General features: G+C 33.3%; 4 protein-coding genes across 4 annotated transcripts; all 4 read left to right on the forward strand.

The window, feature by feature from the left end:
• Window positions 6,388-6,924, forward strand: LOC109347079. Its single transcript, XM_019586810.1, has one exon. It carries the CDS (start codon window positions 6,388-6,390, stop codon window positions 6,922-6,924), a length of 537 nt encoding a protein of 178 aa, XP_019442355.1.
• On the forward strand, window positions 9,535-10,813 carry LOC109347080 (serine/threonine-protein phosphatase 7 long form homolog). The gene is made up of 5 exons (XM_019586811.1): window positions 9,535-10,093; window positions 10,209-10,338; window positions 10,433-10,520; window positions 10,603-10,716; window positions 10,808-10,813. The coding sequence occupies exons 1-5, from the start codon at window positions 9,535-9,537 to the stop codon at window positions 10,811-10,813; spliced, it is 897 nt and encodes a 298-aa protein (XP_019442356.1).
• Window positions 10,844-11,706, forward strand: LOC109347207. Its single transcript, XM_019586914.1, has 2 exons — window positions 10,844-10,994; window positions 11,067-11,706. Exons 1-2 carry the CDS (start codon window positions 10,902-10,904, stop codon window positions 11,694-11,696), a joined length of 723 nt encoding a protein of 240 aa, XP_019442459.1. The 5' UTR covers window positions 10,844-10,901; the 3' UTR covers window positions 11,697-11,706.
• On the forward strand, window positions 16,672-24,022 carry LOC109348123. The gene is made up of 9 exons (XM_019588358.1): window positions 16,672-17,140; window positions 18,893-19,009; window positions 19,142-19,224; window positions 19,749-20,167; window positions 21,455-21,618; window positions 22,603-22,688; window positions 22,811-22,944; window positions 23,155-23,451; window positions 23,786-24,022. The coding sequence occupies exons 1-9, from the start codon at window positions 16,799-16,801 to the stop codon at window positions 23,974-23,976; spliced, it is 1,833 nt and encodes a 610-aa protein (XP_019443903.1). The 5' UTR covers window positions 16,672-16,798; the 3' UTR covers window positions 23,977-24,022.

Genomic DNA, 25,222 nt, shown 5'->3' on the forward strand with positions numbered 1-25,222 from the left:
GCTAATGAAGATACAACACAATCTCGTTGGTGGTAAGACACCTTGAGATTCCCAAAGTTACAACACTTTTTACAACAAAAACATAGAGTAATCTAAAGCAATTACAATGCTCAAATTAAACAATTAAGACCTTACTCTACAACTCTAACACAAGTCTCATATAACATGATAATGCATTAGTTAAAAACAGATTTTACAGAATATGAAATCTTTCCAAAAACATCAAGAAATGCATGAACATATGAGATGAAATGATGAGAAATTAAACATGAAATGCCTCTCAATCCTAAAGCATAGAAATCTCTCTTTTCTAATCTCACAAATGCAATTTCATATAGATGCAGCAATTAACACGAAATATATGCTCTAACTCTCTTAAAATCTAACATGCAAGTTATGGCTTGAGTTCTGAAAACACAGTTTATAAAGAATCCATTCTGCAGCCCAGTTAATCGATGAAATCCTTGGTTAATCGATTAACGTGTTACAAAATTGTAACTGATTCGGTTTTCCAAGTTTTCTGTTCCAACTGCTTTTCAGAAACTTATGTTAATCGATTAACACACACCTTGATTGATTAACTGCATATTTTCAAGTGTATTTTTAAATTGCAAAACTCAAATACGTTATACACTTAACTTATACATGTTCAACACTAAGTTTATGCCTAGGATGCACATATAACATGTATATATGTGATGCATGAACATATTATGAATGACATATCTCAAAAATAAAATGATTTAATGTTTTATGCATATGAGACATGTATTGAGTTTACCTAAGCCTTAGACTCAATCTAAACTAATTACGAGTCTAAGTTTAATACCAATCTTGAGACTTAAGCACGTTGATTTGTTGATGATCTTCAAGCACTTATGAAACACAATTTGTCCTCATCAAAACCAAAACACATAATGAGCAAGCTTTCCAAAGTGCTCATCTTGACATGCGCACTTTCAATTATTCACATGAAGAAAAAAAAACTTTATAATTGTTACATATTTATCATCACAGGTATGTTATTATTTGGCCAAATTATGTCTTCCTTTGGGTCGAACACAATTCGCATAAATAATCTCATACTCATCTGTATAATTCAATTACTTTGGCAACAGATTGCATCAATTAATCCAAATGCAATGCTTCTAGGGATATTGAGATGAGGAAGAAGAACCATCATGTTCTTTTATTGTAATGAGAATCATGATGATTCTTTGTTGAATCTTGGAGTGGTGGAGTCATAAAGCGGAAGCGAGAAATAATAATTATTGCTCTGATACCATGTTAAAATGGTAGGAACCATTCGTGAATGAAAATCAAAACTTCTGTATAATATTTTTCATTGATTGAATTAGAAAATGATATAATAATTTATATATTGAAAACCATAAAAACTAACAACTAACTATCTTAATAATGTTTTCTGCAATTTAACATTTCCCACAATTATTGAGATGTGTGGTCAAATATTGTCATAGATCATGATATAGTTTTAACAACTTCTAAAACTTTACTACATTTATTTTTATGATTGGAAATCAATCATCCTTCAATAAAATGTCAACCTTCAAATGGTTCTAGTTGGATCATGTGGACACACAAAGTCTAAGTCAAAATTAAGTAGCACTATTGCACCACTTCCATTAGTAATGACCAATGACATAAAAAGAGAGTAAAATATTTGATTATATTAATTTAAATATTGCAGAACTGATTTCCAAACTTGAGTAGCTTTGGGCCAATCTCAAATGTTGTTTCTCTACTAATGTGGATATATAGGGTGCAGTAATCTTAAGGAATTGCTTCATCATTTAGGATGAAGATTACATGTGGGTGCTCACTTCATTTTCTAAGTAAATCAGAGTGTTGTATTTTATTACTTTTTATTTTTACAATTTTTATTTTATTCACATGTTAATATATGATTGGCTTGTAACAGAAAATGAGATACCATTGAAAATAGGTGATTCATATCCTATCGTTTGACGTTTGTATTTGATTTCCTTGGATAAAGAAATAAATAGTTGATGATTATTTTTGTTTCTCTACGTAATGTGAATATACCTCACTTCATCTTAAGTCAATCAGGGAATGAGACATCATTGAATATACGTGATCCCTATCTTTTCATTTGACGTTTGTATTTGATTTCTTTGGATAAAGAAATAAACAGGTGATGGTGATTTTTGCATTGAGGAGATATCATATATTTTTAGTTTTGGATGGAAATAAAAAGAATTTAGTTCATCTAAATATATTTTATGGTTATAAAAAAATTTCTTTTTCTTGTTTTCCCTCCAAAATCCAAATCGCAAATGAACTCTTAGACATTTATTTGATTGATGAATATTGGTCTTATGATTGTTCTAGTTGTTGTTCTACAAAATAAAAGCTATGATCATCTTCAATCTTTATTAGATGATGCTAGAAATTTCGGAAATGATCTTCTAAAAATATAAAGCTTTTTGGAAGATACATATATTCCTCCTTTTTGGAAGCTATGGTCATCTTCAATGTTATGATAGTTCTTGCTCTTTACCTTTGCAAGTGGAATTTGGCACGTTTTGCATCCTTTCTTCTTCCTTGTTCGGTTTGTGAACTGTATGTGCTATTCAAGAATATTTTCAAGTGAAAGAATACATCTATGATTTTTTATGGAAAAATATTGGTATTAGAAGGATATATAAATGCTAATTGGATAATTAGTGAAAATAACGGGAAGATAATGGATTCTTATTGGGAAAAACTTCTTAGGGTTTTAAGAAATAGACATGTACAACTAGAATCTGAGATTGTTGCTGTAGCAAGCAAGAGCATGAAAATAGATAACACTCTGTGGATATATTGTGCTGGTAGTATATAAATTTTATATATTGTCATTGTATTATCCACTATTCATATTTAATTATTGGTGACTTTTCAAAAAGGTAATTCAGATGAATGGTGGATGATGATGAAGTTCCTGTGTTATTGTGATTCTTTATCATATTTCATGTTTCAATTCGATTCTTAAAAGAAAAGAATGTATAATTTATGCTTATATATATTTAACACATTATTTATTATTTATTTGTATTACTTTTTAAAAAAGGAAAGCAATAATAATTAAATATGAATGATAAATAATATACTGCTAGTGTTAGTTAGTGCATAAATTTTCATCTATAAAGAAAATGGTGTTAACTTGGTCATATCTAATTTTAATGTTGGTCAATCATATTAGTGTTAATTCTTGCGGTAAACACTCAATTTTATCCACCCACTTGTCAAATAATAAAAATACAGCCATTTCAAAACAACAATTTTTTATCAAAAATAGCATTCGGTTATATGTTATAAACCATTTTTTACTTCAGAAAACTTTTAGTTAGGAAGATGTTTATTTTTTCAAAGCAAGTTACAAAATCATTCATTTGTTGTAAATAGGGGTGTCAAAGCGGGCCGCCCGGCCCGTTTAGCCCGCGCCCGCAAATGCCCGCAATAATTTAAGCGGGTTGGGTATGCCCGCAATTGGTTAACGGACAAAAAGTCATGCTCTGCCCGTTTTAAAACAATGGTGAATGCTAAGTTATCAAGTACATTAGGTAGTAAATCAATAGATTTTACATAACCACATTACATACTAATTAAAAGTCTCTATAATAATAATTCAAAACATGTATCTCTAACCATATTAGATAGTAATTCTCTCTAACAAGTCTGTAATAATAATTATAAAATAATCAAGCAGTAATAAAGTCTTGGATTAAAATTTTAAAGTGTAGAATGTAATTTTCGCGGACAGCCCACGGAGCAAACGGGCCGGGCAATATGGGCTAACAGACAAAAATAACATGCAATGTCCGCATTTTTTTGCGGGCAATGCCCATATTGACACCCCTAGTTGTAAGGTTAAAAACAAAAAGGCACAAACTAATTGAATGGAGAATTATGAATGAAAGAACACAGTGATAAGAAGCAAATAGGCTATGTAATGATGGAATAGAAGGTGAATAGGGGGTTATTCTTTTGAACAGAATCAAGGGGATGGTGGAGTACCTTTCTCGCGCTCATGGTCCACATTTCCTATACTTTTCTATTCTTCGGTTACATTGTTATAAAAGTGTATGCAATAGTATGTTATTATTGTTAATAAATAAGAAGGAATGAAAAGAGAGGACGATTAGATTTTTGAAAGAAAACGGTGAGGGAAAGAGAGGAAAAGTCAGCATATATGGTGTATAAGAGAGTATAGAGGAAAGCAAAAAAAAAAACTAAGGTGGTGGAAATATAAAGCTCATTAAGAGGCAATTTCTCATTCTGAGTGCATGAGTCTCATGATAGAAATGTAGATTCTTTGTATACCCAGGACCCCCCACCTCTTGGTGTTCCATATTTCATTCAACTCACCCCACCACCTCAAAAACACTTAAACCTAACTCCAAATACAGTAATCCTCTCTTTTACATCGTCTCCCCTCTAATTCACTTTTTGCTTTAAATGTTGCTCATCCTTTGTAGCAGAGGGAGTGACCCTTAGGTATATAACCTAATTCGAGTCTGACCATGCCAAACTAAGAAAGAAAACAACAATCTCTTCCTCTTTCATCCTATTACACACGTAGAAAACATTAAAAGAGAGAAGAGAAAGTTGGTGCACCATGTTATATCTCTCCCTCATGGCTCTGGAAACTTCTGCAGCAACAAACCCAGACAAGGTTCACTCCAATTCGCTCACTGAAGACTCTTAATGCAAGTCTTGTGATGCTTGCTACATGTTCCCAAAAAGGAATATGATAAGAAACCCATTTCTCTTCTTCCTTTAAATCTTTTTAGCTTTTCACAGTGCTGATATTTGACAATGAATGATTATAATAATGTGATGATTGGAATTGTAAGTATCATATTATATTTCTATTCCAAATTGAAGGAAAGGTTCATTGTTGTCATTTCATACCAACTTATAAATCAATAAACATACTTGATGGCATATACAATTTGTCTTTAATTCTCCAGAACTGTGAAACTTTGATATCATCAGCATGCTTTATATATAGCCTTTGATTAGATAATGATTTCCTAGACTGAAGTTTATGGGTCTCAAATCATTAGTAACGTGCATGGGAATAAACAAAGAGGATTTAATTCTTAAACTAAGTACAAAGTCGCCCATTTGTTTATTTTGCCTCTGTTTTGGCTATTATTAATTCCTATAGCTTCAAGGATTGAACCAAAATAAGTTCACACACGATGAAGAAGCTGCAAGGTGCTATAATCATTGGATCAGTGTGTTAAGTTTTATCTACATATATATTGGGCCTACATCACCATTATTAAGGAGAAATATTTGCATTGAGAGAAGTTACAATGTCTAACCCCGCCATCCAAAGGATATGAAACTCCATTTCCATGGATGAAGACCATGATCATGTCGATGCACCATGCGAGAGCGGGAAGTTGGAAAGCCTATTTTGAATTGGGTCCAGTTTGACCGAAAAATTACGGTCTTGGTGCACCTTTTCAAAATATTACGAGAAAGGTGTAGTTTTCACCTAAATCGGCAACCCTGTTGCCGATTTCACATATAATATTTTTTTTTTATTCGACTCCCCCCTAACTCGGCAATGGGGGGAGTTTTTTCCAAATAATTATTTTTTTTAATTATCCTCCCCCTAAATCGGCAATAGGGGAGGAGTTTTCCAATTATTTTTTTTTTTTAATTTCTTCCCCTAAATCGGCAATGGGGAAGGAGTTTTTGAATGTCTATAAATTTACCCGCTGGTGCTATGTGAATTATATCTTCACAACAATTTCTCTTCATTCTCTGAATTCTGTGAAACAGTGGAGTTTGTTAATCACTTTCTTCCAGTAAGCTTTTATTGTAGAGGTTAGTATATTATTTAGTTGCTCCATTTTATTTCATTTCTATAAGTTTATATGTTTTAATGTTTTTAATTTGTTATTGTAGATGGCTATTGTGAGAGATATTGTTAGCGACTTTAGTGATGAAGAGGAGATTGAAATATGTAGTGATGAGGAAGAGGTTTAGTTTGGTAGTAGTTCATCTCGTAGTATGACATATACTACTCCGTCACCATTTTTCTTGAACACAAATTCTCAAGCTGGTCGTGATATTGGGCACGTAACCGGTTTAACGAATGTTGTTGATAATGATTTGTTTATCGGCTTGCAATTTGAATCTAAAGAAGCCACAATAAATGCAATTAGAGAATTTCATATAAAAAATTCATTTGATTATATTGTTGTAGAGTCGAGACCGGACAGATACGTTGCCAAATGTAAACATTTTGGTGCAGGATGTGAGTGGCGAATTCGCGCTTGTTATAACGTTAAACGCGATTATTGGGAGATTAGAAAAATTAGTGGAACACATAGTTGTGTGTCTATGGTAGTTTCTCAAGATCATAGTAAATTAAATTCGTCATTCATTGCAGACCTTATTGTTAATTTGGTATCTGCAGATCCGAGTATACCAGTTAAGGCACTAGTGAAAGAGGTGGTTAGTCGTTTTGGTTATACAGTCACGTATAGAAAGGCGTGGACTGCAAAACAAATGGCAATGGCCAAAATTTATGGTGATTGGGAAGGATCTTATAATGAGTTACCACGTTGGATGAATGCTCTACAATATTTTTGTCCGGACACAATTGTAAAATATCAAGCACATCACGAAGTTGTAGATGGCATGGAAGACCCAAGTCGAATCATTCTCGATAGAATATTTTGGGCTTTCAAACCATGTATTGAAGGGTTTGGTTATTGTAAACCAATCCTACAAGTGGATGGTACATTTTTGACTGGGAAATATACTGGAACATTGCTAATAGCAAGTTCACAAGATGGAAATAGACGTGTATTTCCAGTTGCATTTGCCATTGTTGAAGGAGAGACAAAAGAAGCTTGGGAATTGAAGGAGAGATAAAAGAAGCTTGGGAATGGTTTTTTTCAATCTCAAGACCTATGTTACCTCACAAGAAAACCTGTGTATCATATCAGATAGGGGGACAGGTTTATTAGCTGCACTGTGAAGTGAGTTCACAGGATGGTCTAATGCACAATCAGTTTATTGTATTCGTCATGTAGCTAGTAATTTCAATAAGGAATTCCGTGATTCTGATATCAAAGACAAAGTTGTAGAAATGGGTATGTTCTATTTATATTTTTTAAATTTTTTTTATATTATGGATATTAATATGTTTGTATTTATTTACTAGGTTATGAGTTGATGCGACCACGGTTCGAGCGAATGTTGAATTCGTTGCGTCAAAAAAATTCAAGGGCTGCTGCATGGTTGGACCAGATTCCAAAAGAGAAATGGAGTCAGGCATATGATGGAGGGAGACGATATGGCCACATGACTACCAATCTTGCTGAATGCATTAACGGTGTTTTGAAAGGATCAAGAGCTCTTCCTATCACTGCACTTGTTAGAGCAACATATTATAGGCTTAACGAATGGTTCAATGAACATCGAAATGAAGCCTCTAACATGGTTATGGCAGGACATGTATATTGCGAAGAATTGACAAAGGTTATCAAAGAAAATCAACGTAAATCTACATGTCAACTAGTTCGTAATTTTTCACGAGAGACTGGAGTCTCTGAAGTTGAAGTTGTATCTAGGTCTGCTGGTCGGCAAGTGAGGCTATATACAGTAAAACTTGCTGAGAATTGGTGTGACTGTGGAGAATTTCAATCATTACGATTGCCATGCTCTCATGCTATCGCAACGTGCGCTTCTTTGAATTTAGATTGCAGCCAATTTATCTCAACAATTTACCGCCTCGATAATCTTCAGAAGGTTTATGGATATGAGTTTCAACCACTTGGTAATGAAGAATATTGGCATCCTTATTCAGGTCCGACATTCATTCCCAATCCTGTTATGCGTAGGAAAAGAAGTGGAAGACCAAAGACTTCACGCATTCACAATGAGATGGATGAGGTTGAAAGTGAACAACTTAAAAAATGTGCTGAATATACTTTAAATTTATACTATAAATATACTAAATATAATTATATACTTGTAAATATATAAATTATAAATATAACTATATATTATAAATATATATTATAAAAATACTATAACTATATATTATAAATATAACTATATACTATAACTATAAATATAATTATATGCTACAAATATAACTAGAAACTATAACGTCACTATCCAATGTGCAAGAGACTTTAAAATAAATGTGGGAGTGTGCAGAAGATTTTAGTGTGTAGGAGTTGAATGACTACACATCTTTACAGAGATTCTTTTCTTGTTGGTTTACATCTACTGCACATCCTTGCAGAGATTCTTTTCTTGAATCTACTACACATCTTTGCAGAGGTTCTTTTCTTGTTGGTTTACATGTACTGCACATCTTTGCATAGATTCGTTTATTGAATCTACTATACATCTTTGCAGAGTTGATTCTTTGGATAGCTGAATGATTGTTTGTAAAAATAAAATTGGTTGTACTGAATTAATGGTTACAAATATTAATGGCATTAAATTTAATTTAATTTGGTAGTCCAGTATTAGTTGGAGAATTTAATCTAATTACCTGTATATTTGACCAAACTCGGCATCCACGGTGCCGAGTTCATGAATGATTTAATTGGAAATCGGCATTGGTACTGCCGATTTAGGCTAGGTCAAAAAGATTTAAATGGAAATCGGCATTGGTACTGCCGATTTAGGCTAGGTCAAAAAGATTTTAAAGTGTATGAGAATTCATTCATTGCATTAAATTAAATGGTATTTCTTGTTGAATATTTTGTACTGAACTATAAATTGCATTAAAGTGTACAGAATTTAAAGATATTTTGACTGAATTCAAGTCATGCAGAATTTATTTTAATGTGGTAGTTGATAATTAGTTGGAGAATTTAATTAGTACATTAAATTCGAGTAATATTTGACCAAACTCGGCATACATGGTGCCGAGTTCAACAAAGAATTAAATGGAAATCGGCATTGGTACTGCCGATTTAGGCTAGGTCAAAAAAATTTGAAAGTGTATCAGAATTCTTTTATTGCATTAAATGTATTGTTTGTTGAATATTTTGTACATTAATGGTTAGAAATATTAATGGGCATTAAAGTTTTTTACTGAATTAAATATAAATTGCATTAAAGTGTACAGAATTAAAGATATTTTGACTGAATTCAAGTCATGGAGAATTTAATTTAATTTGGTAGTTGATAATTAGTTGCAGAATTTAATTACGAATTAAGTAATTAAATTTGAATTCAATGTAAATCGGCACTGGGATTGCCGATTTAGGCTTACCTTGAAATCGTCACTACCATTGACGATTTAGGCCTGGGAAATTAATTAGGGCAAATTAATTCCCCACCAGACTCTATTGCCAACTACCCTCAATTAAATTTTTCCACCGAATTCAATACACTCACCCAAATAATTTTCTCCTATAAATATTTCCTCATACCTCCTCACTTCCTTAGATTACCTTCTTTCACTTCAATCACTTATTCACAAATTTTTTCTATTTTCTTCTCATATTTTCTTCACAAATGGAGTATCTTAATCCTGGGCCAATTGACACATCACTACTTACAATGCAAAATGAACATATATCAAATGATGTATGGAATGGCATTGAATGTAGTTTTTGGCCCAGATATTGTTTCTGGCAATCACTACCTTCCGAGCCGGTGTTACAAGTTATTCGCACCACTGCTTTTGGTAACTTGTTGACACTTGGACCAGCAGAAATCAACAACCATTTACTACTAGCATTGATCGAGAGATGGAGGCCGGAAACACATACTTTCCACTTTACATGTGGAGAGGCCACCATCACTCTTGAAGATGTGGCTTACCAACTTGGCATTCCGATAGAAGGAGAAGTTATTACCGGAGTGACAAGTATGGATTGGGAAGACATTTGCATGCAGTTGTTGGGTGCTGTTCTAGCTGGTAACGAATTAATGGGGCAGAGGGTTAAACTCACTTGGTTGGAGAGGACATTTCGTGATCTCCCTGACAATGTTGATGATGATGTTATTGAACAACACGCAAGAGCATTCATTCTGAGAATGATAGGGGGGTTTCTTATGCCAGATACATCAGGTAACCGAGTTCACCTAATGTATCTGCCCTTTCTTGATGACTTAACAGAAGACATTCCAATACAGTTGGGGCTCAGCTGTATTGGCTTGTCTTTATCGAGGATTATGTCGTGCAGCAACAACAACTGATCAAAAAGAGATTGGAGGATGTCTACTACTCCTACAATCATGGGCATATGATCGCATTCAAAATCTTGCACCAAGACTGCGCGACCCAACAATACCTTATTTTCCATTAGTAAAAAGGTATATATTAACTAACATTTATATATTATTTTATTGTGATTTTATTAACTATCAACACTCATTAATTTTATTAACTAAAAAACATTACAACTAGGTGGTCACAATATTTAATCACCACCAACATCCCTGGACATGCTGTAAATATCATACGTGCAATGTTTGACCATATGCGCGTTGATCAGGTATATTTATATTTCTTATTTTATGTATATATATACATTTGAATTTTTATTATATTTATTTTTTAAGTAACATTTTTTCCAGTTTCGGTGGATGCCATATTCCCAACTGCCTTACCTGCCAAACATCTCTGAGAAATGTCGGTCACGTGTCCCACTAATCTGTTTCGCAATTGTGGAATGGCACCCTACTGATCGGGTTATGAGGCAATTTGGTTTTGGTCAACTCAACCAATTCCACAAGATCCAGTCAACTGTGAAAAACTTCATAAAATTGACTTACGTGGCAGAACTGATTGTAACTGGCCACATAAGCATCGCCACTGGATTGAAATATGGAATAATGGGGACAATTATGTCGTGGAAGGAAGACCAGCAAATACAATGCCTTTGAACCACTACTCTGAGTATATGCAGTGGTATTTAAGAAGAACTAGAAGATATATATCTAGAGATGGAGCACACTCTGATGCAATGGTAAAAATAATTATAAATTACACTTTCTTTGTAATTATATTATTTAATACTAATTTTCTTTAATTTTTTCAGTACACTTTTGCAAAAAGAATTTGTGATCAGAGTCGTCCTCCAGCTTCACTTATTAATCCCACACAATCTTTGTATGACGTCTTCTCATCGGGACATGAAATGATGGGAGCATTGGCTGAACTATACCCCAATGCATACTCAACCCACATTGATGATGCTCCTCCTACTTATCATTATGATATACCGGAAACTAACTCTCCACAACAAACTCCAGTGGATAGTCATTATCAAGGACACACTTCATCATTTACTCAACAACAACAACAACAACAACAATATGGGTTTTCAAATTATGATTCCCCATACAATTATTTCTCATCAAGTTCTCAAAACCCAATACCAACAATGTTTGCTACTAGTTCAACTACACCATTCTCGGCATATGATCCTCAACAATATTATCGTCCTACTATGCCGCCTACAAATATTTTTGGTATGCAACATACTGATGATGAGGTTGTCGTTGAAGATGTTGATGAAGATGAAGATGATTCAAATGAGGAGGAGCCACAATTGGTCACACGTGGAAGAGCAAGAATCTCGCAGCGGAATGAACAACAATTAAGAGTTCAACCGCCCAGAAGGAGAAAACCACCCCCATGTGGCACTTCATCACATAGACGTCATTAAACTTTTATGGGATTAATAAATTCAAATGTAATAAATTTTTGTCTTAAATACTACTCTTTGAATAAAGTATTAATGGTTTGTGTCTTATTGGAATTACATTTTTTAAATATTTTAAATAAATATATATTACATGACCTATTCAGGAAGAAATTAAAAAAAAATAATTGGAAAACTCCTCCCCCATTGCCGATTTAGGGGGAGGATAATTAAAAATAATAATTATTTGGAAAACTCCCCCCATTGCCGATTTAGGGGGGAGAAATTAAAAAAAAAAATTAAATTTTGTAAAACTCCCCCCCCCCCATTGCCGATTTAGGGGGGGAGAAATTAAAAAAAATAATATATCCATCAAAAACTCCCCCCATATTGCCGAGTTAGGGGGGAGTCGAATAAAAAAAATATTATATGTGAAATCGGCAACAGGGTTGCCGATTTAGGTGAAAACTAAACCTTTCTCGTAATATTTTGAAAAGGTGCACCAAGACCGTAATTTTTCGGTCAAAGTGCACCAACTGAGTAAATTTTTCATGCGAGAGCCTATAGTTGGAAAGCCTATTTTGAATTGGGTCCAGTAGGAGGGACGTGTTCAAGTTCCAAGGTCTATTTCCTTAAGGCATAGGGAAATGTATTGATCAACTTGCATATGATATTCCCATTGTAGTGTGACAGTGAGAACACTAGTGGGTGCAATGAGATTGCCAATATTGGATGAACATCTTTGGAGTTGTAATGTTATTGTCATATTATTTGCAACAAAAGACTCTCATGAAGCATACGTGCAATTTGCTCTTAAAACGTGTAATTGGTGTTGTGGAAATCAACGTTTCCTTATCCATCTAGGGACTCCGCATGGCTAGTTATTCATGTAGTTATGTACCTTTCTTGGTAAATTCTCTCTTCCCTTTTTATTTACCTTGTTAAGTTGTTTCCTATAATTTTGTGTTAATTGAATAATACAAATTTTTTATAGTTACTCATAAATAAATACCTTTTTTTTTTAAAAAACAAATGAATTTTATGGAATTTTTATAGTAAGGTTGTGGTTCGAGTCGTTTCTAACTTCTCTGAAAATGGAAAGAAGGTCTACGACCAACACCGTCTCTAAGCTATTAATTCCATGTAAAAATATAATCAAAACCTATTTTACCTAAATGAATTATGGAATTTTTATAGTAAAGTTATGGTTCGAGTTGTCTCTAACTTCCCTGAAAATTAGAAGAAGTTTTACGACCAATACCATCTCTAAACTATTAGTTCCACCGAATTAAAACAATTATATATTTTAAATAATTTCAAATTACTCAACTCAACAAAGCAATAACTTCAAATCTATCGATGTTTTCCAAATCAAACCAAATCGAACGAATTAACCAAACCATTTTTCAAACCAGAACTACGTAATCTTGATTTCTTTATTGCACCTAGGAATACGTAGGAGTAAGATAAACTTTTGTCAGAAACAAATATAAAAAATAAAAATATTTTGTTTAGAAATTAAATTTAATAAATAAATTTGTTTAAGGGTATACGAGTTATGTGATTAGTGAGGGTACCGTTTTAATACGGGCGGACGAGTGCTAATACTTTCCCCGATCCCTAATCGACTCTCGAGCTCAGAATCTCTGTTCAAATACCATTCTTATCCTAATTGGGCTTATTATAGAGTTTTCTACGTTTTAACCGCAAAAACGTAGTGGCGACTCCAAATCAATCCGGAGAGGTAACAATCGAGTTCGCCTCTTCCTAAGTCGCAGGGTCGATCTTCCAATTTGCCAAAATATACAAGTATCCATCCAGAGATAACTTTAACATCAACTTCATTCGTTTTGCCTCATATCCAATTCTTAACAAATAATTAAGTATACTTGGTGGCATATTTGGAGGTTCTACACCAAATAAAAACTTCTTATAATTACTGAGAGTTTCAGCTGGACACAGCCATTGATATTGTGATGCTCAGACAATAACAAGGATGACATGTCCCAAAAATTTATGATGTCATATCTCAAACCAATCATATTTCATCAAGTAATATAAAAGAAATTATTTTCTACTTTTTATGATTTTTTTTTGTTTAACTAGGTGATATTCTTTAACTAGATTAGGACAAAACAAATAGGACATGTGATCTCTTCAGGAAAGAAATTAATGGATATTGGTGTTGTCACAGTGTTGTGAGAACCATATTGGATGGTCTGATCACTGGCCGGACTCGAAAACGGTTCTGATTTGCAGTCTTAACCGAATGAAAGTTGTACCGCTTTGAACTGGGGAAAATCTAACCAGACTGTGTCATACCCGGTTAAATCAGATTAACTTGGGAAGTAAATCGTACGGTTCATTTAAAAATAAGAAAAATGAAACACTGCTCTAATATTTTGTTTTACTACTGTACAAAAAAGATGAAGAGATATGAAGAAATATTACTTCAATATAATTATACATAATTATTAATTATATAAAAATTTATATTTATATATAACTATATATTTAAAGATAAAAAATATTAATTAAGTATGAAATCGCCCGATCAGACCGGGCGATTTAACCATTTAAACCGGTTAAACCTAATACAAGACCTCTCTCGATTTAACGTTCGGCTCGAATTTCACAAAAATGAGATAATATGTAACAAGATGTCTTTAAATAATGCCTGCCAGATACCTTGAGGACAAACATAGACAAGTAAACTAAAATCAATGGGTGATATGATAGCAAAGAAATGCTTCCATAAGAGAAATTAAAATAAAAATCTTAGGTCTATATAGTTAGGAAAATATTAGATAGCTAGATTTTATTTGCCAAAATGAATTGACATTGTTTTTAAACCTTAGGATGAAAGGGTGGTCTCAAGTGAATTCAGGCAAATAATTAAGGTTGTGTTACTTTTACATTGAAGGAACTGTCAAACATAAAGAGACTTTCATTGAAACAGTAATCTGATTTATGTTAGAATTATAGATTGAAGGAAGAAGGAAAAAAACTCAAATTTTGTAGATTGTATTAATAAATGAAATGAGATGAAGATTTTGTGATTATTTTTTTGACACAAAAGATATAATATTAAATAGTACTAGACTTTTAATTAGATAAGAAAACAAATCATAAAATAATCTTAATGTTACGAAATATTCTAATATATTTTAAAAAATCTAAAACATAATAATGATATTCTCCCCATATTCAAATATCTTCTAAATATTCTTTATAAAATAAATTAATATATTTTAAGATATTTTTATGTATTCTAACAATAATGCTTCTCTACATTTGTTCCTTAAAAGCTAAGGTCAGCAAGTCTATTGAAATAAACAAAGGAAATCCAAGTTCGAAAACGTGTATGAAAAGTTATATTAAAAACTTAAAGTAAACTTGATGAAATTTATAATAACTTGATATTCTTTTAATTGTGTTGCTGAAAATATCCTTTATATTTATTGATGCTAGTTATTCATACTATTTAATGTTAAATTCAATATTTATAAAGTGGTGTTTTTTAAATAATTTCTAAACCACCCCTTCATTGCATTGATTCAATAATAACTTTTTAAATATTAAATTAATAAATACTAATTAAATAAGGAATAAGAAAAATCATATTTCCTTGTGAGCTATAAGAAAGAAAATAGCTTGCGTATATACATTCTTAGAGTTTCTACAACATTTTCAATCATTAGTGTTTTAATAATTATTAATCTATCCATACTATATATAAATCTATACTATATATAAAAAGAAAACATGGTGTAACTAGGATCCACATCTACTGTCTTACACTTTGTATCACTCCATGTCTCATAAACATATGATTGATCATAAAAAATATATTTAAGTTAAAATTTAATTATTAATTATTTTTTTGACCAATTATAAACTCATGGTATATAGAGTGACACAAAGTGTGGACAACAGATGTACTCCCGTGTAACTATCCATGATGTATTTTTTTTATTTTCTCCTTAACACTTTAATTTCTAGAAAAAATTATATAACCACATATAATCATTACCATCATATTAACAATGTTCTCACATTCATTTGACAATTAAAATAAACACAAATAAATATAATATAAAATATATTAAAACAAATAAATATTCTGATTTAAAAAAATAAAACTTAAGGTCAGAAAGTAAAAATGTGGGTAGTCAACATCAAGTGTCTATTACCATACTAGTATAAAATAAAATTAATATATATTTATATTTATACTACATATAAAGGTAAAACATGATGTAACTTTCACCATTGTGTAATTTCTATTTTCTATTTTGCCCTTCACATTATTTAATTTTTACAAAAAGACCATATAATCATAAATAAACATCACCAACATATTAATTAATTATATCTTTCACATTAAATTGAACATTATCATAAATACATAAAAATTATAATAAATACATTATAATTCTAAAAATAAAATATATAAAAGTTAATTACGTAATACTATATAATATTGACCGCCAGTGCCTGTACATATTAGTAATAATAAAAGATGAACTAATAATATAAAAAACTTTAATCAAACAATATACATTCTTTAAAGTCATCAACATGCTTAATAAATATATAGATATATCTTTTGGTCTCCATTAATCTATCAATCTCCAAATTGTTCTCTGCATAACTTTTCTAAAAAAATATAAGAAATATGTCAATAATTATTGTTTTTTTTATGTAATAACTTCTCCAAAAATAGAACTAATACAAATGATGAAATAAGAATAATGTAATAAATGTGTATATATTTTTATATAGTACATAAATATTATAATTTTATATTAAGAGAATAAAATATTGTTGGGTATGAGAGATACTCCTACCTCTAAAATTTTCATGTTTAATTATTTTCTATAAAAATATTTCTAAAACTAAACAAAAATAGCACATGTATCATATTTTTATCATTGAAGATAAATAGTAGAAATTATTATTTATTATATTTATAATTTTATGGAATAATAGCCCTAATCTCTGTCCAATCCATCCATTACACAAACACAGCCGCTTCCTCCTCTATTTCCAGCACGCACCGTCTTTCTCCTTCACGCGCCACCTTCCTCTTCCGTCACATAACTGAGTTACAGTCTTTCCTTTCAATGGACGCCGATGACGCTACAATGGTGGAACACATCACTCCCGTCTCTACAAAATCCAAACCCCGCAAGAGAAAGAGTCGCTTCATTCACCACGATGATGACGGTTACGCGGTGGCGCGTGATAACCAAGCGAAACGAACTCTCTATTCGCTGACGAAACCTTCTTGTGTTCTCGCACTCCGTCCTAATCATCTCAGAACAGAACACCGTGTGAGGTTGCATTTCTTGTTGCGGAGACTCGTTAAACGGCATCAATGGGTTGCGGCATGCGATGTTCTTAAAGCTTATATGAAAGGAACTGTTAATGACAGGTCTCCTTTGAGGAATCGTTTTAAGTATTCGGTATGAGTTTCCCTATTCGTTTTTTTTTGCTTTGGTGATTTTGGTTTCTGGTTATTGCGGTTTTTAGTTTGTTCATGCTGCATTGTTGTGAATTTTGACTAAAAAAAAAGGCAGGGGAGTGCAAGACTTACCCGGGAAGCAGTTTCCAGGATTTGAACTTCTGACTTATATAATTGTTGCGACTTGCGAATTTTGATAATAAGTCTAAAATGTTAATTTGGTGTGATTCAAATTGCGGACGACCTGACATGAAATTGCCACATTATTGCAGTTGTGGTGGTGACCGCAACCAAATCATAGCGCAATTGCGATGAGACGCCGAATGACAATGATGTGGCCGCCACCGCATTTGGGCCTTATCAGGCCGCAACGCAACCAATTAGACTGATTTCAAAAATAATTTTTGAATCACCAAATAATTGACAATGCAATTGCTGCAATCTGTATTGCAACGGCCACAATCTGCACTGCAACGACCACAATCTGCAATGCAACGGCCACAATCTGCATTGCAACGGCCACCATCTGCATTGCAACGGCCACCATCTGCATTGCAACGGCCACCATCTGCATTGCAACGGCCACCATCTGCATTGCAACGGCCACCATCTGCATTGCAACGGCCACCATCTGCATTGCAACGGCCACCATCTGCATTGCAACGGCCACCATCTGCATTGCAACGGCCACCATCTGCATTGCAACGGCCACCATCTGCATTGCAACGGCCACCATCTGCATTGCAACGGCCACCATCTGCATTGCAACGGCCACCATCTGCATTGCAACGGCCACCATCTGCATTGCAACGGCCACCATCTGCATTGCAACGGCCGCAATCTGCATTGCAACGGCCACAGCCGCAATCTGCGTTGCAACGGCCGCAATCTGCGTTGCAACGGCCGCAATCCGCGTTGCAATGGCCGCAATCCGCGTTGCAACGGCCGCAATCCGCGTTGCAACGGCCGCAATCCGCGTTGGAACGGCCGCAATCCGCGTTGCAACGGCCGCAATCCGCATTGCAACGGCCGCAATCACAGTAACCGCAACCGCAATTTAAAACACTCCCTCATATTAATATCATGGGTCAATTTGTTCCATGACAACAAAAAAAAATATTTCACAGGGCGAAATTGATAGTATGCAAAGTTTCCATATTGACGTTTTTGTAATCGCAGTTACTTGAAACAGTTTAATAAGAAGTTGAAGTTCTTGAAAATATTATTATCTTAAAATGCTCAAGTATTGTGAAGTCTCATTGACGAAAAGGGTGTATTCAGATTTCTGACTCGGAAGTCCAGCGTATACATGGACCTTATATGGTTGAGACTTTGAACCCTAAAAGACATTTGGCACAAAAAAAGTCAAAATAATTTCCTTAGTTCCTGTATACATGGACCTTATATGGTTGAGATTCAAGCTTATTGGTAATTATACAGTACCTAAGTTGTCACTATCTCTTTAGATCACCAAGGTCACAAGGTAATTTTGGCTGTTGGAATACTGGCCCCTTAATGCCTTTAAATATGCCGTTCTAAGTGAAATGATACCATAGTTCTTGAGTGTTTTGTATGAATTACATACAGATCAAATCTACTTGAAATTTTCTTAATCATTGAAGTGCGTCCCCCTAGCTTATATTCCCTTTTGCCCCTCCTTTTAGAACAACAAAACTTTTTGCTGTACTTTCTTCTATCATTGATATCCTGAGTTAGTTTCTCAACACCAGAACATATTTGGATATTTGTGTAGGTTTTACTGCAGCTTCTTAAGCATGTGGAAAAAAAGGATGTTAATTCAACACGAATCCAGAACATCTATGATATTTGGTCTAAGAAGATTGGATCAATGAAGATTTGGCCAGTAGAGGTATATTTTCGAAGCCTCCCCCTAAATGCTTTATGACAGTGACATTAATGTTAAATGCTTACAAAATTGCTTTGTTGTCAGCTTGATTGTTAAACCATCAGTTCATGATATTTAATTGTACTTGTGGAGCAGAGCAGATATGCAGTTAATTTGGAGAACATGTTATTCTGTCTCATGGAAGGTCATACTAATGATGCACATCAACTTGCTGTATGGTATGCATTTTTTATCTTTAATACCTAGTCTTTTGCCCCTCTATTGAAAAATGTGAGTCATCATATGATGCTAAAGAATGGATTGCTTCATAACATGTCATTGTTAGATAAAGTGGTTAAATGGATGTATACCATTATTATTATTATTATATTTTTATAGAGGGTCACATGCTATTCAGTAAAACTTACATTGCTCATGATTGTGTATTCCAAAATAGGATCTTAATTCTTAAGTATGGACTATGGTACTTGTTATAAAGGCAGAATGGTTTTATATTAAGATACTTATCATTGCCATTTCATATATCTATGTCATGAAACACTTGCATCTAAAGTAACAAGTTTTATCAGAAAAAACAAGGACAAATAAGCATAAAGTCAATATTCCAAATGGTTGAGCATTGTGCTATACTGTCCCAGCACTAAAGAGTATCATAAAATGGCACTAAATGCTAACTTTCCATTGACAGTAGACCTTTTCCTTCCTTTTTTATGTTTATTTTGTTTTTCCCTTTCTCCTTTAGCCTTGAGCAAGAAAATGTCGATATTGATCCTGTGTCAAAGATGATAATGGGCTTGACATTCTATGAGTTGTGGAGAGAAAAACAGTCTGACTTGCAAGAGAACTCACATATGGAGGGAACTTCCTTCAGCAATGAAGTTGGACAATCAGATTGTCATAATACAGTTAAATCCCGCTTGGCAGAATCCCAAGATCAATGTGATTCAGAGGCCTCTGTCATGAATGGTAAACAGATATCTAAGGGTGTTGGTTTCAATGAAGTTACGAGAGTTTCTATGGAGGTTGATGTTAACCATGAAAGAGAAAAACCACTTCACACTTTTCAGCGAGGTCTTTACTTGGACTCCGAAGAACATAACAGAATTGAAGACCCTTTTTCTAATTATGGAGGTCTCACACAAGACACCTTATATGCTCTTGGTAAGTTTTTATATTACTTTCCTCATTATTTCCCCTTCTTTTTCATGCTGTTGTTTGTCCATGGAATTGATTATATAAGTTTGTAACTTGTTAAAACTAAAGCTGTTCATGGAAATTTCTTACCAGCAGCAACTAAGCCCTTAGCCTGTTTTGCACATAGAATTAGTCCATATTTAGGATTATATTTTGAAGGTCTAAATTCTAAAGGGAACTATGTTAGGAGCCCAGAAATTTGAGTGAGGGTATATAAGTATTATTTAGTGAACTGAAAATGTAATACAAGGAAGAATCTTGTAACCCAGAGCTAGGCTCCTTCAGAGATTCCTAGAGCACTCTCTTCCCAGCAAAAAATGCTGAATATACTATTATACTCCCAAGTTTCTATATGACCTCCTCATTCTCCTCATCCCAACTTATATAGCCTCCCATACACGTATGTAGCCCTCCCATACATGTATGTTCCCTTCCCAAGCCTATACTAACTTGACAATTCAGCTACCTCTCATTTTCCCTTTTTGCAATCCTACCCTTCCTCACATAGTGTCCTAACAGACTCTTCCATTTATCTGGATATCTCAATCCTCTTTGTACAAGTTGCTCATATTTCTTTGCATGGATTGGTAACATGCATTCTTTATTTTGATGGATATTTCTATCCAGTATCAAATGACATTTGTGGTTTGTTTGTTGTTTATGATGCAATTACTTAGGTTGTTGGTTAAGGATCTTAGACTGTATTGTTACTATTTTTATACAAAAATTGATATTAAGGTGATCTAGTCATGTTTATGGAAATTTTTATACAGCTGCACCCGCATAGGAATATATAGGAATTAACATATTTATGTATATAAGCAAGGGTCTTTGAAATACATATTTTATTTCTTAGATGAGATACTTTTTTATACAGCTGCCCACATGGAATATTTGGTTGTGAATCTTATATGTAAGGTAGTGGTCTGAGGATATTTTTTATCCTCTTTATTTGCTGTTGAACCATGAAGAAGTAAAAAATCTATTTATTGTGGTTGCATTGTGTCACACTGTGCACATATGCATAAAAGTGTATATTGATTTTCCTACTTTTTTTCTGACTGAAAATATTGATTTTGTCTTGTCCATTATCTCAATTAGACTAGCTTGTTGTTTTTGTCTTGCCCACAATTACTCTTCATTACAACCTCTGATTTGTTCCAGTCTAAATAAGACTAAGCATTATTTGTTTTTTTTGTTTACAACTCTCTGGTTTGCCTGTTCACTTATTCTTGATCTTATGAATGTATTTAGGTAGACTTGACTTGTGGTTGTTGCCCTTGCGTTTTCCGGATGAGAACAGTTTGGTGAAGCACAGAACTAATCCTCATGAGTATTATATAAGTGCATTGAAATATTTAGAGCTTGCCCTTAGCTCATCAACCCCAGCATTAGCCGCATTACTTCCATTGACACAGGTATGGAGCATACATTTCAAATAATTTTGGGTCACTTAACAACATTTGTATTTCGTTTAAGGTTTTGTTTGGTAAACTGATAATCAGGTTCAGAGTTGTTGAAGCAATAACTAGATATATAATCCCCACCCAAAAGAAAAGAGAGTTTATCTGTCTCATTGACCATTGCAATATAGTTTTTTTCTGCTTGTTCAGTCATGTTTTGCTACGTAACAAAAGAAATTAAACAAATTTATGCAAAGTCAACATAAACTTGAACTCATTTCAAAATAGTATATTATTTCCCAACTTCAGTTTTGAACTAGTTTATCATTAATTATATTTTATTGAAGCATTTTTAAATTGGTTAAGTCCTTTGTAATCCTGATAATTTTACTTAGTTTTCAAATAGGTCCCTAAGGTTACCAGTTCTTAGTCGGCCCCTACACTTCTTCACATGTTTAAATGGCTACTATCCAATGACAATATAAAATCTATTAATGGATATTTACATTCATCTGCAAGCCTTTCTATTTTGTGTTTCAGGGTTTTAATTGTGAAATTCATTAGAAGGGACTTAATTGAAAAAACTAGTGGAACTATACGGGCATATTTAAAAGAAATAGAAGTACACGGACCTCATTAAAAAATTTATACTATAGGGACCGAGTAGTAGCTTAGGGATATAAAGTGGTAACTGCAGTGACACCTGTCACTGACAGACACTTACCTTTCTGTTTTAGTTAGTTAGAGGAGGTAATGTGCTCAGCAAGTTACCTCCTATTGTCGCTTCCATCGTAAGCTTCCCAAACTCCTATATATTTGGAAAGGCTCACCTATTGTAATTAATGTATTAATTCTTCAATTGAATCTCCTTTATCTTCTCTCATTTCTTCTAGCCTAGGTTTACATTTTATTTGGTCTCAATGGATTGAAGGTCAAGTTGACGATATCTTCTCTCTCTTTGAGATATCGGTAACTGATTCACTTTATTTTTGTTGCCAGCTGTTGCTGATTGAAGGTCAAGCTGACGATGCTCTAGATTTGCTTGAGAATCAATGTCGTAATTCAGCCTCTGTACTCCCAATTAGGTAAATCCCTTATCCTATTACTGGTAATGCAGATATTGTCATCAAAAATTTCTGAGATGAGCATGTAGTGGTATTTTTGTTAATGTTATCGTTACAGATTTAGTGAATATACTCACTTGCAGATTGAGGGCTGCTCTCGTGGAGAATTTTGATCGAAACAACTCTCTCTTGCTTGTTAGCTGTTTTGAGGATATATTAAAGAAGGATCCAACATGTAGTGATTCCTTATCAAAACTTATCAAGATGCACCAAAATGGTACTTTCATCCTCAATCATGTTTTGAATAATTTTCACATCTCCATTAATTACTCTTGTTGAAACTGATTGAGAAGGGTATTAAAAAAGAGGGAAAAACAAAATAAAATTAAGTTTCTTTATTCTTTTGTTGAACAGACAAATGATTCCTTGACATGCTCAGTGATAATTTATGCCTTAGCCATTAATATGTTTCTTTGATATTTTGCAGGAGAATATAGTCTTCATTCTCTGCTGGAAATGATTGCTTCACATCTTGATGCTACATATGCAGAATACAATACATGGAAAGTGTTTTGCTTTTGTTTCTTTAAATTATCGCTCTGCGAAGAAGAATGCATATCTGCATGCTCCATAAAAAATGGTGGAAATAAGCAACATCAAATCTCTAGCAAAACTCCCATAATATTTACACAGGGAAAGTCAGGAAAGTCTTGGAGACTTCGTTGTAGGTGGTGGCTGACAAGACATTTCAGCAATAGCAAGCTTGATTCAGATATTCAAAAGGGTAAGAATTCAATTTCTATCTGCTATGAATATATAACTATTTTTTGTACTATTGTCTAATCAAATGAAGAGGGTGAGCTTGAGACAACGGGTTAAGGTTGTTGGTTAGCGACCATGAGGTTACGGATTCGAATCCTAAAAACGGTCTCTCCACCGGTGGGGTAAGGCTGCGTTCATCTACTCTCCCCATATTCATTAAGTGAGAGCCTCGTGCACTGTGCTACCCTTTTTATTCTTGCGTATCAACTTCACTACACTTGGTGCAGTATCATATGCAATATTATTGTTTTATTTTAGCCATTTTAATTTGTTTTGCCAATTTTTATATGGAGCAGGTGATTTGCAGCTCCTAACATACAAAGCAGCATGTGCATCATACATGTATGGACATGCCTTCAACTATGTTGTGAAAGCTTATTCTCATATAGAAAAAGAAAATGATAAGGATTTATTGTTGTTCTTGGATGAGCACAGACGAAATTCATTTGGGTTTTATCAACAGAAGAAAGCTACATGTATGACATAATATTATTATTAATTACATAATAAGGAATCATTATTTGTTTTCTTTATCCAAGTTTGAATGGCTTGATTGTTTTAAAAGTGTAATATAAATGTAAAGATTTATATATAGTTATTATTTGTATTCATCATTCATTCATATATAGTGAATAATAGACTGACAATGTATAAAACTTTGACATATGTATACTATTTTTTATATTGTTTTAACTTCCAGATTTCGCCACAGTTTCTTATACTCATGCTTTATGAATTATCATCATCTCATGAATGAACAGAATTTACCTGCTAAAGAAAAAGGGTTTAGTAAATTAAAAAAGGAGAAATTTATTTGCGTGCTTTAAATGACAAAACACTAAAAAGTAATTGATTTGCATGAAACTTAATAACATAAAAATTAATTTTTTAAGTATGTAAGACTTAGAGAAATAATAAACTATTATCACAATCAGTGTTGTTGGAACCGGACCGGACGGTCCGACCGATCTGACCGCTGACCGGACTTGAAAACGGCTCTGGTTTGCCATCTTAACCGAATGAGAGTTGGACCGCTTTGAACCGGAAAAAATCCGGTCCGACCATGTTAAACCCGGTTAAACCGGATTAACCCGGGAAGTAAACCGGACGGCTCACATAAAAATAAAAAAAATGGGAAATGTTCTAATATTTTGTTTTACTACGGTCCAAAAAAAGATAAAGAGATATTATTTCAATATAATGATACATAATTATTAATTATATAAAGTTTTACATTTATATATAACTATATATTTACAAATAAAAATTATTAATTATGTACGAAATCACCCGGTCAGACCGGACGGTTTAACCGTTTAAACCGGTTAAACCTAATACGGGACCTCTGCCGGTTTGACGTCCGGCTCGGGTTTCACAACACTGATCACAATTTAATAATACTTCTGTTATTTGGATAGCAAATTTGAACTACCATTTAAAAATACGTCACATTTATATTTATTTTATTTGACATTCACTTCTCAGGCAAAGATCGATATAGGGGTGACCATGAACCTAATCCTCGACATTGTGTTAACAATCCATATTTCTAACAATATGTTCTACTTGTGTTTGATGTGTGATGTTATTTATGCACCTACATTATAATATCTATAACTTTCATAATAGGAAAATCGATAAAAGGAAACAAGGATGAGAAAAAAGGGTTTGTCTCTTTCCTTTTCCTAAAATATAAAGTTGATAAAACATTTGTTTTACGCATCTAAAAATAT

This window comes from Lupinus angustifolius, chromosome LG05 (genome assembly GCF_001865875.1).
Source record: "Lupinus angustifolius cultivar Tanjil chromosome LG05, LupAngTanjil_v1.0, whole genome shotgun sequence".
In the NCBI taxonomy this organism is placed as follows: Eukaryota; Viridiplantae; Streptophyta; class Magnoliopsida; order Fabales; family Fabaceae; genus Lupinus; species Lupinus angustifolius.